The sequence below is a fragment of the Pelodiscus sinensis genome, chromosome 18, assembly GCF_049634645.1.
Source record: "Pelodiscus sinensis isolate JC-2024 chromosome 18, ASM4963464v1, whole genome shotgun sequence".
NCBI classification, from domain to species: Eukaryota; Metazoa; Chordata; order Testudines; family Trionychidae; genus Pelodiscus; species Pelodiscus sinensis.
Genome location: NC_134728.1, coordinates 35758910 through 35782133, shown reverse-complemented (window position 1 = coordinate 35782133; position 23224 = coordinate 35758910). Strand labels below are relative to the sequence as shown.

Genomic DNA, 23224 nt, shown 5'->3' with positions numbered 1-23224 from the left:
TGAAACATGGCAACTATTTCACAACGCACAGTAATGGGATGCAGCAGTTTTAAGTCCGGAACCGAGGGCTCATTTTCAGTTATAGTGGGAATTTTAGGTGTGCAAACACAATTACTGTAGTAGGAATTTGGCAGGATTGTGGTGCTCTCATCCTTAGGTCTGTTCCCATTGCAGCTTTTAACCAGCTAGTCACTTGGTTGGCTTTGTGTCCATACGCAAGCACAGCCTGAAAAGTACTGAACAGTAATGCTCAAGTTTATTAGCCTTAAAGAAAGTTGTCATTTCAGGTCACATAAATCAGAATAGTGAAGGACTGATAATTCTGCTGCACTGGACTGACACTGGAGTGATCTCTACCGTTGCCTTCAAAGTATTAATAAATGGAATTTGAGGCTAGTGGCTCTTCCTAAGGAAACTGCCATCTTTCATAACTAATGTACTTGAGACAGTTTTTACAACAGAAAACTCTGTATCTGAACCAGCAGCACAGTGCTTCCTAGTATCATGCTGGGACAAGGATTCATTACCGATTCAGAGGAGGGGTTTGCAGCATCTGTGTGTTCATTGAAGGTCTTCCATCTAAGCAAGGATCTGGCCTAATCTTGCTTTGCTTGGTGGAGCTGAAGGAATAACAGTGCAAGCTGATACAGCTGCTGGTGTATAAAAATTCTCACCAATACGACAGTTCTTTAGATTTTCAGGGACACTTCAGTAGGTTTATAGATCACCTTCACTTCTGACTTTTTAGTGGAGGTTATATGAAATGTATTTTGAGTGCCCAGAGCAGATCTTTCACAGATGCTCTGAAGCAACAGGGGCATACACAAAGATGCATTATCCTGAGTATAGAGTAGCCAATGGCTTGCTTTGTGTGGGACTTAGATGTTCCATTGCAGGGTTTGTAAAGTTCACCATTCTTTGGTGAGGTGTAGGCTTTAGAAAACACACAAAGCTGCCATGTTACGTTTGAAAACACAATGGACACTCAAATGTATCGAGAAATGACTCTTAATAACTAATTCAATAACTCTCTCATTGCACACACAAATCAGGCCACATCTCTATTGCTTCAGAGAGGTAGCCGAGTTAGTCTGTAACAGGAAAAACTTAAAAAACAAGCAGTAGTCTGCTAGCACTTTAAAAACTAGCAAAACATGGAGATGGCAACATGAGCTTTTGTGGGCACAGCCCATTTCTTCAGGTACCCGGACTCTATTGCTGTTAGTCGGGGCAACAAACCGAACTAACCTGGAAGCTATTTTGGAGCTGTGAGCTGAAACAGCATTAGGATATGCTTCTTGAAATCAGATCACTTCATTTGATTTGAGATCCTATATCTCCTTAATGCCTCCTCTGACTTCTCTACCTCGACAAAAAAACCTGAGTGACAGACTGTCCTTCAGTCCTGTCTCTCTACCTGACCCAAACCTTTTTGCTTGAAATTGCAAAGTCAGTATAGGGAAGGGTGTTAAAACTGGGCTTAGTAAGTAAAAACTGGCTCTTTCTTAGGTACAAGGTGATGATCATCTCTACATACACATCATAGTGATGGACAAGGTTACAGACCTCATCAGCAATGGGCATCCTAGTCTAGTGAGTGGGCCGCATGAGTGGCCCTCCTTCATCTCCGTGGGCTGCAAGATTGTCGTAAGCAAGATAATCTCCCAGGCGAGGGTAGCTTTGCTCACTGCACATCATACCTAGAATTTGTGGGTGTGCCGATTGGAAGGAAGGAAGTGCACGGCTCTCACAGTCAATGTATGCTATCAGCACGTACCTCATGTCATGTGCCCTTTCTTTTTTATGCATGCCACTTCAGTAGTAGTGGTAGAAAACCTACATGGTCAGCAACCAGCAGAATGTAGCAACCCTGCACATGGGCAATGGTAAACAAAATGTCTCGTGGGTCATGCATAGAACTTGATGGGCTGCATGTTGCCTACCACTAGCCTAGGGTATGTCTACACTAGCTCATTAGTTCGAGCTAGGTAGGCAAATGAGGGCAACTGGAGTTGCAAATGAAGCCCGGGATTTAAATATCCTGGGCTTCATTTGCATCTTCCCGGGCGCCGCCATTTTTAAATCCCCCTTAGTCCGAACTCCGTGTCCGCGGCTACTCGCGGCACGGAGTAGGTAGTTCAAATTAGGATCTCCTCGTGGAACCGGTGTACCGGTAGTTCGAATTAGAGATCCTAATTCGAACTACCTACTCCGTGCTGCGTGTAGCCGTGGTCATGGAGTTCAGACTAAGGGGGATTTAAAAATGGCGGCGCCCGGGAAGATGCAAATGAAGCCCAGGATATTTAAATCCCAGGCTTCATTTGCAACTCCGATTGCCCTCATTTGCCTACCTAGCTCAAACTAATGAGTTAGTATAGACATACCCCTAGATAGTAGGGTTGCCAGGTGTCCAGTTTTGAACCGAACAGTCCAGTATTTGAGCTTTCTGTCCAGGAAACAAATTGAGAAAATATAAATGTCTGGTATTTTCTAAATAAGAGTTAATGTAGATTGTGATGTAATGTCAAGTGTGTCTGTATTTTTGTTGAAACCATTTGGCAACCCTACTAGATAGATACAATGTATTTCCATGTCTGACGCTTTTAGTTATTCTCTCTTGTTCAGTTTAAAAAGCAGAAACTCCTAATAGAACTGGATCGGTATGCATCAGATGTGGCTGAACTTATCCGGACCCCCATGGAAATGCACTACATCCCACTCAAGGTAGCACTGTTGTAAGTATTACTTCCTGCAAGCAGATACAAGAAACTTAAGATCCCAAATCCTGTGTGTTTAATTTGCCTATTTAGGGGTATTCTTTTTAGTTGTTTTCTCTTTCCTAGTAAAGAGGAAAAAATGTGCCAAGCATTGTATCTCCATAGTCAAGCAAGGGAAAGCTAATGCTTCTCCAGATTTATGTTTCACACTGTAAAGTACATTTTTAACTCCTTTCTATTGGTATTGACAATAAATCATAGAAGATTAGGGTTGGAAAAGACCTCAGGAGGTCATCTAGTCTAATCCCTTTCTCAAAGCAGGCCCTATGCCAATTAAATCATTTCAGCCAGGATTTTGGCCAGGTTTTTAAACCTCTAAAGACGGAGATTCCACCGCTGTCATAGGTAACCCATTCAAGTGCTTCAACGTTCTCCTAAATGAATTAGTTTTTCCTAATGTCCAACCTAGACCTCCCCCAGCGCAACTTGAGACCACTGCTTCTTGTTCTGTCATCTGTTGCTACTGAGAATCAATTTCATTGCCCTCCGCTGGTCTCTTTCAACTTTGTCCGCATCCTTTCTGTAGTGGGGACCCAAAACTGGATGCAGTCCTCGAGATGTGGCCTTACTTGTGCCAAATAGAGGGGAATAATCACTCCCTTGATCTGCTGGCCATGTTCCTACTAATGCAGCCTACTATGCTGTTAGCCTTAGCAATGAGGGCACACTGTTGACTCATATCCAGCTTCTCATCCACTGTTATCCCTAAGTCCTTTTCTGCAGAATTGCCACTTAGCCAGTTGGTCCCCAGCCTGTAACCGTGCTCAGGATTCTTCTGTCCCAGATGCAGGACTATGCACTTGTCCTTGTTGAACCTCATCAGATTTCTTTTGGCCCAATCCTCCAATCTGTCTAGGTCACTCAGGACCCTAACCCTACCCTCCATGGTATCTAACTCTCCCCTAGCTTAACGTATTCCACAGACTTGCTGAGAGCACAGTCCATCCCCTCATCCAGGTCGTTAATAAAGCTGTTGGACAAAACCATCCCCAAGACTGACTGACCCCTGTGGCACTCCACTTGATAGTGGCTGCCAACTAGACATTGAGCCTTTGATCACTACCTATTGAGCCTGAGAAAATAGGCAGCTTTCTATCTACTTTATAGTTCATTAATCTAAGCTATGCTTCTTTAACTTGCTGGCAAGAATATTGTGGGAGACAGTATCAAAATCTTTGCTAAAGTCAAGGTATATTATGCTTTCCCCTATCCAGAGAGCCAGTTATCTCATCATAGAAGGTAGTTAGGTTGGTCAGGCATGACTTTCCCTTGATGAATCCATGTTGATTGTTCTTGATCACCTTCCTCTCCTCCAAGTGTTTCAAAATGGATTTGTTGAGGCTCTGCTCCATTATCTTTCCAGGGACTGAGGTGAGGCTGACCAGTCTGTAGTTTCCAAGCTCCTCCTCTTTGTATAGTCTCTAATATGGAGAGACTGTAGTGTCTGCGCTATTTAGGTTTCTGTCAAATTTTGCATAATTTTTAACTTCTTCAAAATTAAATTAGTGGATCCAAAATGTCTGTTGTGTTCCCTTTCCAGAAGATAATTTTTTAAATGAAAAGTTTAGGGGTAGTAGGCAAGGTGTTCCTCTAGCATGACCATTTGAAAATCTAGAAATTATTTTTGAAAGGTCTGAGGTACTCAGTTTCCACTTAGTCAATTTTAGTATCATCCCTCTGAGGCCTTATAGGAAACCTCATTATTCAGACCACATGCTCTTAAGTTTTTGAAGTAAGTAAAGCTGTAATTAAAACAAACAGTATAAGAGGTGGGTACATGAAATCAAAAGAAACAAATCAGTCATCTTGATCTAAGTAAATGAGATAAACCTGGAGTCTGGAATTAATCAAAAGGGATCTGCCTCTTGGATCTCCCTTACTGCTGATGTTCTTTGATCAGAAGAAAATTTTTCATAAAAGAAATATTAATGATTCTTTCCTGTCTTGATCGGAATTATATAGGTCAGTAAATCCCCTTGGGGTGAGAAAGTTAAAGCTTTCCTCTTGTGTTAACAAGCTAGACTAGTTTTCATTTTTATTACACACTGGGTGCACAATTTCATAGAATACTGGAATTGTATCTTTGCATAGTCTCCTGTATGTACTATCTCTGGTGTTTGGAATAGCCATTAACTTCAAGCTTAGAAAAAGGCCAACCTCAGGCTGAGGGAAACCAATACTATGATAAATATTCATCGGACAGAACAGCTGGCCGATCATAATCCCTTGTCCTCTCTCAAATAACTGATTTGTTGTAATGAAGGTTGACTGATCTGTTGTCTTGCTTATTGAATCAATAATCCACCAGAGCTTTTCTTTGCTCCTTGGAGCCTAGTTTAATGAGATCACTGGAGCATTAATTTTGAATTTGCAGAGAGGAGCTAGTATCTTTAAAGTGTGGTTGCACTCTGTGACAAAGTCAGGCCAGATGGCTGCAACAGAGTGAGAAAAGGCAGCCCTAGCCAGCCGGAACTGAGTAAAAAGTTGATTTCTGTTTTAAACTGCCAGCTCTGCAGTTACCATGGGATCTGAGCATCAGCCTGGCTTGTCTGCTTCTCACACATCCCCACCTGCAATAAAGGCTCTTCAGATTGGACTAGACACCAATGCAGTCCCATTGCCCTCGATGGAGTAGCACAGGTGGAACTGATTGGGACCTAGGAAACAGTTCTGTTTAGGCACAAGAAGGAATAGCATCCATCTTGCTGCCTATTTAGTCTTATTGGCTCCTGATGGCTAATAGGAGTAAAAAATGAAGCAAGAACTTATTTCGTTGGCTGTCATTGGCAGAAGTGACTTTCAAATCAAATGGGGGAGCAGATTGGCTGAGTAACAAAGGCCATTTTTATTTGATCATTTTTCAGAATAAAATTGCAGTTTAAATGGGCTCGTTTCCTCCTGCTTCCTCCTGGGTTGTCCCACGATCACCCCATCCTTCACCATGACATGAAATCCAGTTTATATACAAGCGCCACACCTGATTTTGCATGATTTGAAAGGCATCAGTTCAGCTGGATCCTTTTGAGGTTGAGAGGAAACCATACAATGCAAACATGTAAATAATCAAAAAGAGACAGCAAATCATTTCCATTTTCCTTTTATATTTCTCCCTTTGCTTGGCTATTTTTCTCTCTTTTTGTAATGGCATGAGTGTAATTGAGTTTTAATTCTTTTTCAGTTATCTCTTAAATCCGTACACAGTGATGTCTTGTGTTGCAAAGTCCACCTGTGCCATCAACAATACTGTCATTGCATTCTTCTTTTTGGCTACAATAAAAGGTAAAGCACTGAGAACACTTACCCCTGCTCATACCTTTCTGCAAATACTTGATCTGTGGTTTATTTGAAATGCAGTTAATAACGAGACACCTTAGAGACTGGGTCAAGGCAATGTCAAAGTCTGCTTTGAATCTCTGTCGTAAAAGGCAAATGCATAGTTAAGTACAAGGTAGTTAAGACCCAGTACGTGTTGATGTCTCTGAACTCATGGGATGTGTCTACACTACATACTAACACCAGACTTGAACTCACATTTGGGCCGAAGCCACCCTTCAACCCACACAGAGACATCTATATATGACACTTGTATGAATCTCACTCGGTAGATTATAGGGATAAAAACCAGTTTCATCCATCACTGTTTCATGCTACTGGCTGCTTGTCAGAGCCTTTCTTCTTGCCTCATTGTCCTTGTAATACAGAGAGTGACAAGCTCCAGAACATGCTGGAATGGTTATTTTTGCCCCCTCTAACTGCTTTTGGAGTTTGTAAAGGACTGAGGGCTGTTTGAATATGACCCTCTTTATGATCATGGTTCGTTAACTGAGGTTTGTTTCCTCCCTGCAGGTAGTACACTCCTCAGTGCTATATTCCTGGCCTTAGCAACATACCAGTCACTGTACCCTCTAACCTTGTTTGCACCAGCTTTGCTGTATCTTCTCCAGGTAAATATTTTCTAAGAGTAACTGTATTGACTGTGACATCCTATGCAAGGCTAATTCCTATCAGTGAGCAATGGCTGTCCCATGTGTAGGTGGCGGGAGGAGATTCACTGTGAGGCTATGTCTACATTCGCGGCTTCTTGCACAAGTATGGCCATTCTTGCGCAAGACTCTGCAGAGCATCCATACTGCCCGCCTGCTCTTGCGCAAGGAAATTTACAGTATGACGTGGTAAGAGAGGGCTTCTTGCACAAGAGCTACGCTCTTTTTTAACAGGTGTAAGCCCTCTTGTACAGGAGCTCTTGTACAAGAGGGCAGTGTGGACACTCGACAGGGATTTCTTACGCAAGAAAGCCCTATGGCTAAAATGGCCATCAGAGCTTTCTTGCGCAAGAGAGCGTCCACACTGCCATAGGCACTCTTGCGCAAAAGCACATCTTGCACAAGGAAGTGTGGACGTTTCCTTGCGCAAGACCTCTTGCCCAAGAACCGTTGCGCAAGATGTTCTTGCACAAGAAGCCGCCAGTGTAGACATAGCCCGAGATTCAGTGGCCAGATCTCAAAAAAAAAAAAAATCTCATTCTTCCCCAGGCTTGTGGAGATTTAGCAACTTGGATAGGAGAGAAGAAGAAACTCATTTATCCCTGCTTGCAAATTTGGCCAGCACTCTTCTTGCTGAACACAAAGCTACACTTGGTGTCCTGTGACCATAAAGAGAATTTTGGAGCATCAGAATTGCTTCTATAGTGACCTGGCATCAGTGCCACGAGGTTCAGTGACAGTCATTTTACCTGAATCATCCAGGCTTCCCAACACACTGGAAAGGCAGTGATAATGTCTTGTTTGCATACACTTGTGGTACTTTCTAGTAGCTGTTCTCCCAGCCTTACTCCACCATTAATGGAATGTTGATCAGATTGCACCCAGGGTTCTGAAGATCCTGAATTATTCATGGACGCCCACAGCTCCGCAAGATAAATGCTGAGCTGCAAAGCAGATTAATTCATCAATAAGCCAAGAGCTGACAAGACTGGAAAGGGGTATTAAACTGGAGGCAACTCCCTGCTAGTGATATAGAAGACAAATGCATGCTATTGCTGAGCATAATGTTGTGCAACAGAGAGGATGATGGAAAGAGACTCTTCACGTTCACTGGAAGAAGTGATAACTCCCTGGAAATGAGTATCTCCTGCCTAATCTAATCTGTTGCTTTAGGTGCTTCTGTCATATCCATCACAATGGCATACAGTGTCTCCTTTGTCAGGGGCTTCAGATGGCTTTGTCCTCTGCTGATGTTAGGACAGGACTTGACCCAGGGCCTAAATCATGAAAGGCCTTGTTTCGTCTATCTGAGACACCAAGTGGATGCTCCAAAGAGAGGCTGTGGACGCGAGTGAAAGGACTTTTACCCAGCCTCTGTACAAGATTTATAAGTATTGCTTGACAAATTCTTGCCAAGTCCCAGATGACTGTCAGTCAGATATTCCCACTGACATGTCTGTGTCTGTAACTTTACAGTGGATGTTCATTACAGAGTTCTTTCTTTTCCCTGAAGCCCATTCTCAATGACTTCAACTCTGAAAGAAAACAGAGAAGAGTCACTTAGACTCTTCTTCCTTCCCCCACCTAAATGTCTTTCCTTTTTCTCCAAAACATCCAAGATATTTCATTGTTGTTTTAAATCTTTGCCAAAGTGGAGCAGCTACAAAGTCAAAGCTATTTGTTAAATCTGAAAAGAGACACTGCTGTTGTTTGGGGAGCCATTAGTTCCTTGCATATGGTCAAAATTGTGCACTTTATTTTAACATCACCATCTCATCAGCAGAGCGTAAGTGTAGGGTTTCCAGAGTGGGTGACCTGTGATGATACACGAACACCTAATGCCTTTGGATTTATAAGGGAACTTTCAAAAGTATTCAGAGCTGCCTAAAGACTTTCTGAAACAAAATACAGGACTATGTAGCACTTTAAAGACTAACAAGATGGTTTATTAGGGGATGAGCTTTCGTGGGCCAGACCCACTTCCTCAGATCAAATAGTGGAAGAAAGTAGTCACAACCATATGTACCAAGGGATACAGTTTAAAAAAAATGAACACACATGAAAAGGACAAATCACATTACAGAACAGAAGGGGGATGTGGGGGGGGGGGGGGGAAGGAAGGTGAATGCCAGTGAGTTAATGATATTAGAGGTGGGGAAGGGGAAATGTCTGTGAGTTAATAGTATTAGAGGTGATAATGGGGGAAGCTATCTTTGTAATGTGTAAGATAGCTGGGGTCTTTGTTAAGTCCAGTGCGGAGAGTGTCGAATTTTAGCATGAATGCCACCTTCCTTCCCCCCGCCCCCCCACATCCTCCTTCTGTTCTGTAATGTGATTTGTCCTTTTCATGTGTGTTCATTTTTTTTAAATTGTATCCCTTGGTATATATGGTTGTGACTATTTTCTTCCATTATTTGATCTGAGGAAGTGGGTCTGGCCCACGAAAGCTCATCATCTAATAAACCATCTTGTTAGTCTTTAAAGTGCTACATAGTCCTATATTTTGTTTCAGCTACACCAGACTAACACGGCTACATCTCTATCACTATTCTACTCAAAAGACTTTCTGTTTGTCAGGGTTTCTTGTTGAATTTCACTGCCTCCCTTGTGAAGTTTGTACAGAATTAAATGGCTCCTCTCCTGCACTTTCTGTCTATGCTGCCTAGAAATCTGTGTCAACTGACTTGAGAAGCTCCAGAAAGATTTCTTATGTTAAAGCTGCTGTGATTCAGAGGGTCTGCACCCTTCCATTGGAGCTCTATACAATACAGATGTGGGTGCCAAATGACGAATCAGCTTCACGGATTCAGAGCTGCTGAATTCTCATGGAGCTTCTGTTAGAGGGGGCCCAGACTTCCAAACCCGGCGTGCCTGGTTGGGTGCACAATTTCCAATGTCCTGCTGTCAAGGCTGTTCCCCACTCTGGCACTATGAATGCAGAAGTTGGGGGCCCGCAAGAGTGTTCCGAAATGTTGCCTTCACCGGCACTGGTACAAAAACTTCCCCCCACAAAATCCTAATACCCAGATTTTGGGGGACTCGCTGCCACACTCAAGTGCTTTTGAACTCCAAAATAAAAAAACACAAACAGGGGTGGACACTTGAAACCAACCCTAGGGGTACCCCAAGCTCTTTTTCCCCAAAAGAGCTTGAAAAAGAAAGAGAAAAACAAGCTGCAGTCTCTGGTAGCTGACCCCTCAGTCAGAGGCCTGCAGATACACACAGACAGACCTCCCAGGACACAAGAATCAACCAATACCGGTTAATTAGAATAAAAACCCCAATCTTTTTTTATCAAAACAAAACCACAGTTGTAAGCATAGTAAAGTGGCTGGGTGGTAAAAGCCCAATATATGGTCTCAGAGAAAATCCCTGGGCGATAATCCTTAGTTACAAAAAAGAAACAGCTCAGACACGATTTCCAAATCCCCAAAAATGGAAAACAATAAACCCTGAAGGACTTTCTAAACTTTCCCTACTTACACATTTTAAGAAGTCCGTTCTTGGAGAGAGAGAAGCATCTCCCATCTCCCTCAATACCTGGGAGAAACTGCTCTGATCTCAAACAAAGAAAAGAGAGAGGAAAACCCCCTCTTTTCCGATTTGAAATTCCTACCTGCCTTGGTATTGGCTGATTGCCTTTGCTAGGTACCGGAGTTAACCCCTTAGTCTCCGGGTATTGGTCGGCACTCCTGATTACGACACCTGCACATACATCAGGGAATCATGAGCACACGTGGCCAGTTGTAATTGCTTGAATTTAAAATACCTGACTTTTCACCCTTCTGAAAGGGTTGAGCAAATCGTGTGTGTGTTTGGCCAACGCAGAGCAGACTGGAGCAGAGTGTGCTGAACGCTGCTACTTCCGTTGTAGCAGGGCCAGTCTTTGCATTCTGTCCGCAGAGCAACAGGCTGGTCTTGTTAATAGCCATGGGATGTCCTCTGATAGTCCCTGTTTGTGTTTTGTTTCCAGCGTCAGTTCATCCCAGTGAAACTGAAAGGCAAAGGCTTCTGGATGTACACCATGCAGTATGCAGCACTTTATCTCTGTAGCTTGGTGGTAATTGTCTGCCTCTCGTTCTTCCTCCTCAACTCCTGGGACTTCATTCCATCTGTGTATGGTTTCATGTAAGTAGTTGGTTTCTTTTCTGGAAAAGCCCATATTGTGATAGACATTATCCATGCATACCAGGGACCCACGCCCTGTCCCAAGGAGCATTCAGTCTCAGGAAAAATGTACCAGCAGTGCAGAGGAAACAAACACACTAATCACAAAGATACATAGCCCAAGTTCCATTAAACCATCACAGCAAGAATTAGAGCAGTGGTACTCAACCAGGGTTACATTCACCGCTGCCGGTACAGAGGGCTTCCATGGGGTACATCAACTCATCTAGGTATTTGCCTAGTTTTACAACAGCTACATACGTGATGAGCTTTCGTGGGCCAGTCCTACTTCCTCAAGTGGGTCTGGCCCATGAAAGCTCATCACCTATTAAACCATCTTGTTAGTCTTTAAAGTGCTACATAGTTTTTCTTTTTGTTTTAGTAAGATCAGACTAACACGGCTACCTCTCTGTTACTATTCAACAGCTACATAAAGAGCACTAGCAAATACAAACTACATTTCATACAGACAGTGACTTGTTTATACTGTTCTATATACTATATACTGAATTGTAAGTATAATTTATATTATAATTATATGGTAAAAAGGAGAAAGTCAGCAATTTTTCAGGAACGGCGTGCTGTGACACTTCTGTCTTGTCTGATTTTGTAAGCAGTTTTTAAGTGAGATGATAGACAATGAGACCCCTGCAAGAGGTATAGTAGTCTGGAAAGGTTGATAGCCACTGAACTAGAGATGACAAACTAGGTGGGGAGTAGATACTGGCGTTTCTTCAGTCTCCCTTTAATTACAAGGTGGATCCATTTCTTGGCATGTGCTTTGGATTAGCCAATCTGAGCAGTAGGTGTCGCTGTTGGTCGACTCCACAGAAGTAAAGCTGCAAGTGTGTTTAAAATCGCCTTAAAGTGACATTAACGTTAGATGCTGCCTGAGAAAATAGCGATGATGATGTTTAAGTACTTTGGAGATCACAGGTACTAAGTGGATTGCAGCCTTTTCTTGTACACTCTGCCCTGATTTCGTGTGTGGTTTTGTACTGCTGCAATGAGCTCTGACTAGTTAAAGGTATAACTGGCATTGATAGCTAGAAGTACTGACACCAACACTGGGAGTTGATTTTCCCTCCTGAGTATACTCCCCTTTGGTTCTTCACAGTGCATCCTAAGATACAGCACCCCTTACTGCCCCTTGTAGTAACACGTCTATGAAATTGACTCATTGTGTAAGTAAGTCAAATACCAACTGCTTTAAAATGTAACCTTGATTTTTCTCTTTATATTCCAGCCTTTCTGTTCCAGATCTAACTCCCAACATTGGCCTCTTCTGGTACTTCTTTGCTGAGATGTTTGAACACTTCAGTCTGTTCTTCGTTTGTGTATTTCAGATCAATGTCTTCTTCTACACCATTCCTTTAGCAGTGAAGCTAAAGTAAGTGGATGTATTTACTGTCCCTTGATCTCTGTGTTCTGCCAACCTAAGGAGTTGGTACTGTTCTGTGTCTCTTGGTGGGAGTGAGAATGATAGAGACTTTTGTGGACTATTTTTCCTCTTCTTGATAAACTTCTTACACCAAATATGATTTCTGCGCTTTGGGTACTCTGTTCATGTTATCCTGTAGAGACTCATGTAGGTCAGTGTCAGACATCTGGAGCTATGAAGAGGAAAAAGAGCAGAATTAGATTTTATTTAGGCTCTTTCCTTCTTGCTTTCTAAAGTGACAGTGTTCTCTCAAGGAGGGACGGGTGTTAGCTTATGGTGTCCTGAAAATGTACCTCACTTCTTTGAAGGGCCCTGCATTTTTTACTTGTTTCCTAGAATAGTGGGATGCAATTTTTTCTATAGGGGAGCGTGTTGCTTCATGTAACAATAGGATGTTCAAAGTACAGTAAACTTCTGATAATCCAGCACCTTTAGGACCCAGGGGGTGCTGGATTATCAGATATGCCGGACTATCAGAAGGGGGAGCTATGTGGGGTCTGGGGTGGAGTCGGGGGGATGCGTCCCTCGACGCTGCGGGACCAACCCGGCAGCACCCCAGCTGCTCTGCCCCAGGCGTCCCCAAGTCAGCTGCTGCTGAACCTGACCAGCGGCTGACTCAGGGAAGTCGGGGCCAGAGCAGCTCCAATTGTCCAGCTGCCCGGAGCACTTCCGGGTTCCAGATGGTGCTGGACCATCAGGAATGTTGGACCATTGGATGCTGGACCACTGGAGTTTTACTGTACTAGGATACCTCAAATATTCCAGGGAGGCAAGGCTGCAGAATGGTTAGAGCAAGTGACTGGGTGCTAGGATTTTCTGGATTCTGTTCCTGGCTCTGTATCAGCTCCCTTTTTGCTACCTTGTTCTGTGCCTCAGTTTCTCCATTGATAAAAAGGGAATACGAGTGTGTACTACCTTGGATGTAGAGGATTCGTGAGACTCGGTCCATTAACGTTTGCAAAGCGCTTTGGGTTCTCACATGAAATGCTGTGTGCAAGGACAAAATCAACTTCATACCTGGTTTTCTGAGCAAAGAGCTGCCCTCATTGCTTGTATCAAAGCCTGGGACTCTTATTGTTCCTGTATGGGGAATGTTAGGAGTTCCCGCACTTCTCCCCTCCTCACGTGCACTGTCCTCTTCTGCTATGGCGCTGTGAAGGTTATTTCACTGCAGATTGCCCTAGAGGTGCAGCAGTTTTCTGAGGCAGTAGCTGATGTGTGTTCCCTGCCTCTCTTGGATCCAGGCCATTTCTCCCTGTTTGTCAGTTTGGAAAGCTAAGAACAGTGCATGGTCGGGGTGGTGACAGGCACCTGCAAATTCAATATAAGGCAACATCTCCACATCTCTTGGCTGTAAGGTCTCAGGGGACAGGAGGGGGGTAAGTCCTGAAGGGCTTTCAAGAACTTCAGACTTGGCAGGGCCACAACAAGGGGGGGACCCTGAGGGTGCAAGCCGCCAGCTTGGCCCTTGATCAGAGCTGGGTGGCATAATGGTAAAGTCCTTTCCCTGCTGGCATGACAGAGGGGCAGCTGGGCCAAATTAGAGTAAACAGTGGTGTGACCTAGCACATGGGTCACACTTCTTGCCATCCCCCCCTTTTGCAGTCCTTCCAGCACCCCTCTCCAGGCTCTCCAGCACCATGAGTCTGCTGCAGGCAACGAGTCTCCTTCAGGATATTTCACAGCATCTTCCCCAGCACCCAGACGAGCTGTGGTGAGCTCGTTCTTACCCACAGGCCTCTGGGAATGAACTGGCTGCCATCTGTGTTTCAGGAGTCCTCTCTCTAAGCAAATGTCAGTCTGGCGCCAGCCTTGCTTTTAAATGTGGCGTAAACAGCTCTAACGACCACAAGACAAAACCTCTCTCATTGTGCCTGCAGCAGGAAAGGCTGCTGAGTGCCACAGGCTGAAGTACATTCTAGAACATTCGTTTCCCTTTTCTTCATTTTCAATTTTCTTCAGTGCTGCAAAGCCAGTTCATTGTATTGCAAACCAGCTATGCTCTAGACCCATAGCAAACCCTGGCTAAGTGTTGCCTCAGCTCTCCTCAAGCTGCATGTACAGCTGATGTTTCCTACGCACTCTGCAGTCATCCCCTCATGCTTGTAAGGAGAATGAGGTAATATCTTTTATTGGAACCACTTCTGTGGGTGAGAGACACAAGCTTTTGAACCACACCATGCTCTTCCTCGGGCCCATTCAGCACAACTGCTCATGCTTGTCAAACAGGCAGAAAGCTGACTAGAGATTCTTGTAAATACGTCTCTCACACAGGTACCAAATGCTTGCACCATCACAAGGTCAAGATGTAGGCTCTTATTTTGGCTTTCAGGCCACATGCTTTCATTCATGGAGGAAGATCTCCGTTTGAGGAATGTGATTGTAAAGTACCCAGGCTTGTGTTGGAGTAGCTGTGCAGGAAGCTGGCTGAAAAGTTGTGATTCAGAGCTGATGCTGAATCCTTACCCTATTACATAATGGGCCATGCGTAGAACTATGTCATGCAGTAGTCAAAACATGGAGGGGAGGGAGCTAGAGAGGATACTTTATTAAGCTGACAGCTGAGATGGATCCTGCTGTGGATTTGACAGCAGGACACTCAAAGCCAGTTCTATAAAGTCATTCATTGCAACAGTGAAGTAAAAGATTCCGGGAAGTTACTGAAGGATTGTAATACAAACTCTACCGTTCGGTCTGTGGACAGCCCAGTAATTGGCTGGATTTCAGATGGGCTTGTTAAATGACTTGGAATGTATACAGCCACTGTTCTGATGTGCCATAGGGTGGGTCTACCAGACCATGAGCTTCTCAACACAATCCTTGTGCGGCAAAAGCAGCTCAGAATGAAAGAGCACTGGTTGCTCTTCCTACCACCCCAACAGAAGGCAGCACTGGAAGGACCTGGACGTAGACTGATTGTGTAAATGTGTGTGTGCCCAAAGTATCCTTGTATAGGTACACACATACACTGGGAATTCTCCTCTGTAGATTGGCTCCCTGCTAGCAGCCCAGCACACTGTGAAACAGAGCAAGAGTGTGAAAGCTTGTAGGAGTCTGGCCCATGGTATGTTTGTGTGCCCCTGCCAGTCCTTGCCACCAGGTTCCAGGGAGAAACGCTGCTGCTCCTGGGACCTGTTCTGTCCAGTCACTGCCTTTTTCCTTCCTCCTCTAGGGAACACCCCATCTTCTTCTTCTTCGTGCAGCTTGCCATCATTTCTATCTTCAAGTCCTACCCAACCGTGGGAGACGTAGCGCTGTACATGGCCTTCCTCCCACTCTGGAGCCACCTTTACAGATGTAAGTTCTTTGTGTTTGACTCTCCCTCCTCCTACCCCCACAGTCCCTGGGGCACACTCAGTCCAAACCTTGGTTTGTTGACCTGGCTTAGGGGAGGGGCTTAGGTCAGAGTAGCTACAGACTTCTAACTTGGGAGTCTAACTTGGGAGTCTGCACACTCAGTCTAACTTGGGAGTCTGCGTACTCAGTCTAACTTGGGAGTCTGCGTACTCGGTCTAGCTTGGGCGTCTGCGTACTCGGTCTAGCTTGGGCGTCTGCGTACTCGGTCCAACGCGGGCGTCTGCGCGCTTGGTCCAACGCGGGCGTCTGCGCGCTCGGTCCAACGCGGGCGTCTGCGCGCTCGGTCCAACGCGGGCGTCTGCGCGCTCGGTCCAACGCGGGCGTCTGCGCGCTCGGTCCAGCGCGGGCGTCTGCGCGCTCGGTCCAGCGCGGGCGTCTGCGCGCTCGGTCCAGCGCGGGCGTCTGCGCGCTCGGTCCAGCTCGGGCGTCTGCGCGCTCGGTCCAGCTCGGGCGTCTGCGCGCTCGGTCCAGCTCGGGCGTCTGCGCGCTCGGTCCAGCTCGGGCGTCTGCGCGCTCGGTCCAGCTCGGGCGTCTGCGCACTCGGTCCAGCTCGGGCGTCTGCGTACTCGGTCCAGCTCGGGCGTCTGCGTACTCGGTCCAGCTCGGGAGTCTGCGTACTCGGTCCAGCTCGGGAGTCTGCGTGCTCGGTCCAACTCGGGCGTCTGCGCGCTCGGTCCAGCGCGGGCGTCTGCGCGCTCGGTCCAGCGCGGGCGTCTGCGCGCTCGGTCCAGCGCGGGCGTCTGCGCGCTCGGTCCAGCGCGGGCGTCTGCGCGCTCGGTCCAGCGCGGGCGTCTGCGCGCTCGGTCCAACGCGGGCGTCTGCGCGCTCGGTCCAACGCGGGCGTCTGCAGAATCCGCACCCCTGAGGAACGTAGTTATCCTGATCTAGCCCCCAGCGCGGTCGGTGCTGTGTCTGCATCCGAGCCCTCCCCCCTGACATAGCCCCACCGCTCGCGGAGGTGGATTCGCTACGCGGACGGGAGACGCTTTCCCAGAGAGTCTCTTCACTTACACGCTGCCTGGTGCAGTTCTGCCAAGACGGGTTTTCAGTGTAGGTCTGCCGCAAAACTCTTCACCCCAGGATGAAACTAGGAAAACTGGAAGAGGCCTGGGGCTGTGCAGTACACCAGCGTGCTGCAGGGGCACTGTCCCTCTTAGATTGTCCACTGCCTGGAGGGAAACAAGTCTGATCAAAACAACCCTGAAGTCTTGTGTGGGGGGAGCGAGCTTAGGATTTTTGTGAGCAACTTTTCCTCTCTCCTTATATGAAGGAGCCTCGTGAGTGCAAAGTATTTATTGTCCTTTGACGGATATAAAGTACAGGCACCCGCTGCCCTGGGCTGGAAGTATCTCGGCTCTCAGTGTATGGCTCTGATCATCTGAGCACCAGCCCTATAGTTAATCTGGTTGCTAGAATCCTCCATTCTGTCGCTGTTAGCTCTGTGTTTTATACAGTGTCCCGGTCCAAGGTAGGGGCTCCTAGGCATTACAATAACACAAATTGCTACCCACAGTTGTCAGTTTGTGTGAGCAATCACACACTCAGAATGTGTGCTGACTGCATCAGCCTGTTTAGCCAAGCCATTACTTAGCCCAGGGGAGACCAGATATGGCCTGCAGGCCGAATCCAGCCCTCCAAGCCCTTTAATCCAGCCTGCGGCCCACCTCGCCAGGACCCTCAAGCAAGGAGAATTCCACACCAGCCAATAGGAGCTGAAAGATTGTGCTAGGGGTGGGGGCAGCGTTTTAAGCCTCTCCCCTTCCCTGCACAGCACAGAGGGCCATACAGAGCAGCCAGCTGTTTTGAGTGGTCTGGGCTGGGGCAGGCAGGGAGCCTGCCTGAGGGTCCCTCTGGGCTGCTGGCCAGCAGCTGCCTAGGTAAGCGTCTCCCAGCTGGAGCCTGTTTCTGGCATCCCGTCCCCTCTCGCATCCTAACTCCCTCATGCCCTTTGCAACCCCTCTCCCCTGGGCCACAACTCCCTCCCAGACCCTGCACCCCCTCCTACATCCCTTGCCCAGGCCAGAATCCTCTCCTGCACTCATACCCCCCCAACCCTGCACCCCAATACCCTACCCCGGATCACAGCCCCCTCCTTCACCCAAACTCCCTCTCAGACCCCACGTGCTCTTCTGCAGCCCAGTCCCCTACCCTGAACTCCCTTCTGCACCCAACCTCTGTCCCACACCCTGCACCCCCTCCATAGAAAAGTGCGGCCCTTGACCGCTTACCAAAATCTTGGAGTGACCTCTGATCCAAAATTATCGCCCACCCCTGGCTTAGTCTTTCTTAAACCGCGAAGACCCTTTCCAGCCCTTGAGCACTGGACGTAATGTAATCGTCTGCCAGGTAGCTTGCAGCTCGTTTTCAGACTCAGATTCCGGTACCTGCCACATTGTAACATTCTAGGAAGATTTGTGTTGCTTCCCGGAGTGACTGGTTTAGGTGGCTTCGGCCATTGGTACCAAACAACACTGCCTGGCTGCTCTTTGGATTGTGCCAGTCCATTGGTAACCCTTAAGAAGCAATTTCAGTGCGAACACAAAGGGGCCCAGTTAGGCTTGGAAATGTGAAACCTGCCCCCTTTGTTTCCTTTTGGCGTTTGTAATCCAAACCCATTTGGTTTGTTACAGAATGCAGCAGTGGATTATTAGAGCAAATATCATTATGAACGATTGTGCTGGTGGAGAGAGCCGCCGTCTAATTAGTGCCTCCAAGCTGCTGGACGGCTAAGCACCATCCCGAGGTGTCACGAGGTCAGCTGCTTGTTAGCTGCTCAGCTACACTGATGTAACCTCTTTGTTTTCTCTTCCAGTCCTCCGGAACATCTTTATCCTCTCCTGCGTGCTCATTGTCTGCTCCCTGCTGTTCCCAGTGCTGTGGCATCTCTGGATTTACGCAGGAAGCGCCAATTCCAATTTTTATTATGCCATCACTTTGACGTTCAATGTAGGGCAGGTTAGTAAAATGAAGCAGTTGGTGACTCTTGTGCAGCACGGCTGGGTGCCTGGTAATGGGCCTGTCAAATAAGCACTAACTGGCTCTGGTGCAGAATGTGATCCATTTTGTGCATCCTCCCTGATTGTTGCACGTGTGCTGGTTCTCTTGTCAAGCCGAGATCTGCACTGCCAAGGGCTTAGTCATGAGGATCTAACACAGTGGTCCCCAACGCGGTGCCCGCGGGCGCCATGGCGCCCGCCGGGGCATTTTTAGGCGCCCGCCGACAACCCGGGCTGGCCCCGCCCCCGGCGCACTGGAGGCGCCGGCCCCAGGCGCGCGACACTCACCGGCGCCTGGTGCGCGGCGCTCGGGCAGCCCCAGCCCCGGGGCACATGCGGGCGCGCGGCGCCGGTGCCGGCCCCAGGCACGCAGCTCGGGTGGCGCCGCCAGCCCCGGGCCCACGGCACAAGGGGCTCGGGCGGCCCCGGCCCTGGCGTGCCCCAGGACGCGCGGCCCCGCCCCCGGGCGCCCGGCGCGAGTGTGGCCCTGCCCCCGGGCGCCCGGGAGCCCGTAAAGGTTGGGGACCACTGATCTAACACATTCATAAGACACAGAATTGTTCTGTCTTATTACTTGAGCCAGATCTTAATGTTCTGTCCAATACAGCCTGTGGCTTGGAAGCAGAGGAGGAATCCCAGTTGCTTAGTTGGAAAGCTGGCAGATTTGTAAAACAGCAGCAGAAGCTTGTATTTAAGTGAACATCCTACAAAAGGAGAGTTAATACCCAGAAGCATCCAGATAATCTTCTTTCCTCCTGAGCTCTAGTCCGGCAAGGTGCTGGTCAGTCACAGCTCTGATTTACTTCAGTGAGACTGAACATGCTCAGCACCTCCATGGGATAGAGCCCATTGGCCGCAATTTCTGCAACTTGCTAATTACTTTTTCCTGTTTGTAAACTAGCAGTAAGCGGCCACAGGCAGATGTCCCAAACTCCGTGCACACTTCTCCCATTTACAGCTTAACTTGAAGGAGTAACTAGCCCACTCCATGTTGCTGATCTTCACTGAGCCTTGCGTCAATTTCATGTGCAGAACAATTAGACTTTGTTCTGCTTTGCAAGAAACTGAATGTTCTTTTCATGTTAAAATTAGACCACCTCTTAGTTGGGCAGCTTTACTGAGAGCCCAGAATTGAGCTATTTATATCGTTAAAACAGTAGATTTATAAAAGGAGAAAATCCTGAAATGTGAAAGCAAACAGTGGCAAGCGTTGGGGGCGATGACTATAAAGATCCAAACAGCATAATCAGGGCTTGTAGGAGAACTCGGGGACAGATGGTGGTTCCTTAGCTCTGTATGTACGTACCTTGCTAATGTGTGAGGAGAGCAGTAAAACTGACATTTCATGTAATTTTGTAATTGGAAAGAAAATGCACAAAGGGTTGTGTGTTCAGTCTTACTGGATCACTTCCGACTTCCATAGTGTCTTGTGCTCACAAGTTTTGGCTGTCTCTTCTCCCAGACACCTTTCTGACTTCAGTGTCAGAAACAACCAGCCCTAGTGCATTCAGCCATTTCACCTCTTGTGCGGAGGAGTAAGTGTCCTGGGAACAGCTGTCCAAATCAGCATAGATGATTGATCTGGGAAGAAGACCGCAAGGTTGAAAGTCACGAATACCTGAATTTTCTTTCCAATTCTTCCTCACACTGTAAAGTCAGGCAAGTCATTTCCTTTCTGTCTGACTCAGTTTCCCCCTCAGTAAAATTGGAATAATACCTGTGTGTCTCAGGGGTTGCTTTGGGGGAGTGCCTTAAGTTAACGGTTTGAAAGCACTTGGTGATCCTGGCTGAAAGTTGCTGTGGTCGTACAGTGCAGTAGCGTTTGCTTGATAGCTGGAAGCGTGTAGCACTCCATGATTTAATCATGCAGATGTTTTAATGGTCCCAATTAACAGTTGGCTGGCTGATCACTTCAGGAAATGCATTTGTCTGCTGAGTGGCAGACTCCAGCTGCACGTAGTAATTTGCTCACCGTGCCTGCTGCTGAGATGTAGCCTGCAGGTCCCCTGGGACCCCCAATGAAACAAACGGTAGGCAGCAGTCTTCTCGCATCCTGTGAGATTCTGCTTGTCTGTAACACAGCCCCAGGAGCGAGGGTTTCCCTATGGCTGGAGTGGATGGGTTTAGTTTGTGGGAAGATCCGTCTCTCTGCTGGAGTTGGATTGCCCCTAACAATGTTCACCGTACCAGAAGTGTCAAATGAGAGCATTAGTCAGCCATCACTGTTAATGAAAGCAAGTCGTCCCCGCTGCCCTCCGGGTCCCAGACAGGTGGTTCTGTGGCTGGCACAAAGCCCTCAGAGCTGCTGTAGACACACCTGCTTGATGCCTCCCTTTTTTCCTGTTCCATAGTCATTTATGTCCACTGGATCCTTGTAGTCTCATTTGCCTTGGTCTACCTTACCCCCCAGCACTACTCTTGCACTAGGTCTCGGGCACCCTCTGTGGCTGTGCTTAGTAGAAGGCAGAACATGTGGAACCCTGTATGTGGACTCCCAAGTCCTTGTCCTTTGTGTGCGTAGAGCCATGCCAGTTCCACTGCGCCCAGACCCTAAGCACTCGTGCTAGGGGCGGAGTTGCCCCCGGGGGAGCCGTACCTGCATAGCTCTGTCTTATTTGTAACGGCAAACGTTGCGCGCTCCTTTTCCCGTTCGGTTCAGTCTCCTTCTTTCAGGGACTTTTCCTTTTTTCCTCTTGGTTCTAAGCGTTTGGCTCTTTAAACCGCGTTACACATCCAGCTGGACGGTATCACAACTGGGCTGGCGGAGCTAGACATGCCACAGCCTCTCCCTTTGCGGGAAAGGAATACGCTAACTTGGCAGTAACCGCAGGGTTTTTCCAGTGTTAATAGTCAACTCCACTGCTCCCCAGGTCATTAATCCCCAGGAACTGCCATGCAATTGCCTGAGTATTGCTATTGCAAGCTGAAAGCAGGGCTCTCTTTACAGAACTGCTGCTTTATTTTGAATGTATAGAGTATTACTAGATGATAGATAACCTGCACGTTGTTAATCAATTTAAAAAGTATTGCACATTTGAATGTAATTAATGAGGAAGTAACATAGCCAGATTTAGTTAAGCAATGGTTCGTTTTAGCAAAAAAGAGCAGTATACATTACCAAGTTTGTAGAACCGTGCCTTGCAACCTTATGCATTTTTTTTTAATATGGACTTGGGTTTTTTCCGGTTATGCCCAGCTTAAGTTTTATTACTGTGTGTAAGGCTGTTTCCTCATTCTGGCACTTCGAGTGCAAAAGTCTTTCAAATACCTTGTGCCACTAAAGGCTTTCATTAAAACTCCCCGAATCACAGATCTCTGGCCTTGGATTAAGGATGTTAAAGACTAGTTGACTATCCGATAAGCATTTCCTATCGGATAATAATGTCAACTAGTCAATTCCTACCCCCCCTTGCTGCCTTTATAAAATAGAGGCAGCAAAGTATGTGTGTGTGTGGGGGGGGGGGAGTTACTTCAAAGTGGCAGCACAGCTCAGCCACTTTGAAACGCCAAGGTGGCAGCTGCACAGTTGATCCTGGGATCAGCTGTGCAGTGGGCTGCCCCTTTAAAACACTGCCTCTGTGGGGAGTCACGGGCAGCCCTGGGACTCCCCAGCTGATCCCGAGTCCTGGGGAAATGCCCCGTTGAGCCCAGGGTCAGCTGGGGAGTCTCCAGCTGACCCTGGGTTCCAGGGAAGTGCCACATGAAACCCGGGGTCAGCTGGGGACTCCCCAGCTGATCCCAGGTTCTCAGGGAGCCCGGGCTCCCCTGCCTCCCCTCTGAATCGCACGGAGGCAGCAGTTTCAAAGGGGCAGTCGCCGCACAGCTGATGAAACGAGGCTTACAGGATCTGGGGTCGGCAGATCCCTGTCTAGACTGCCACGCCGTGCTGACAAACAGCTGATCAGCACAGCATGGCGGCCATTTTTATTTAAATGAAGCGACAATTATTTAAATCGCCGCTTCATTTCCCTTTTTTGAGTAAACTCGTCTACACGGCTCCGTCGACGAGCCATGTAGTTTAGACGTACCCATTGTGTGTCCAGCCGCATGACTGAATATCAGAGATTCATCCTTCACGTTTGGCTAACTCAGACCTCTGCTCCTGTGGTTGGTGCTTAAAGATACTTATGGGCAGGGCTCGACAAATGCGCTCGCCCGCGGCGAATAGATTTTGCCAGCGGGCGAGTGCAGGGGCGGACTGGCCCGGTGGGCCGTTGTAACGGGCTGACCGAAGCCTGCACTACGGGCGGCGCGGCCCCATCCAATCCGCCAGCCGGTGGAGGAGCAGAGCGCTGCCGGGGAGGGGGAACTGCGGCGATTCTCAGTGCGGGGCTGCCTGCGTGCAGCTGTGGCGCGAGGAGGCGGAGCGTGACGTGGCCCCGCTGATCTTAAAGGGCCGCAGCAGCTCGGCTCTGGCTGCGTGTTCCTGACAGCTGGCTGTGGGGCGCGGCAGCTCCAGTCCTGCCACGGCCCCAACCCCTCACCGGCGAGAGACCGCTCCCT

At 47.6% G+C, this 23224-nt stretch overlaps 1 protein-coding gene across 1 annotated transcript in view; it reads left to right on the top strand.

Annotated features, from left to right (window-relative positions):
• Positions 1-23224, top strand: part of PIGU (phosphatidylinositol glycan anchor biosynthesis class U) — a 43180-nt gene that overhangs the window by 10419 nt on the left and 9537 nt on the right. The window contains exons 5-11 of the mRNA XM_075901537.1: positions 2626-2735; positions 5956-6056; positions 6624-6721; positions 10734-10888; positions 12174-12317; positions 15541-15665; positions 18538-18680. Of these exons, the coding sequence (XP_075757652.1) occupies positions 2626-2735; positions 5956-6056; positions 6624-6721; positions 10734-10888; positions 12174-12317; positions 15541-15665; positions 18538-18680 (876 nt within the window). The remainder of the gene's footprint in view (positions 1-2625; positions 2736-5955; positions 6057-6623; positions 6722-10733; positions 10889-12173; positions 12318-15540; positions 15666-18537; positions 18681-23224) is intronic.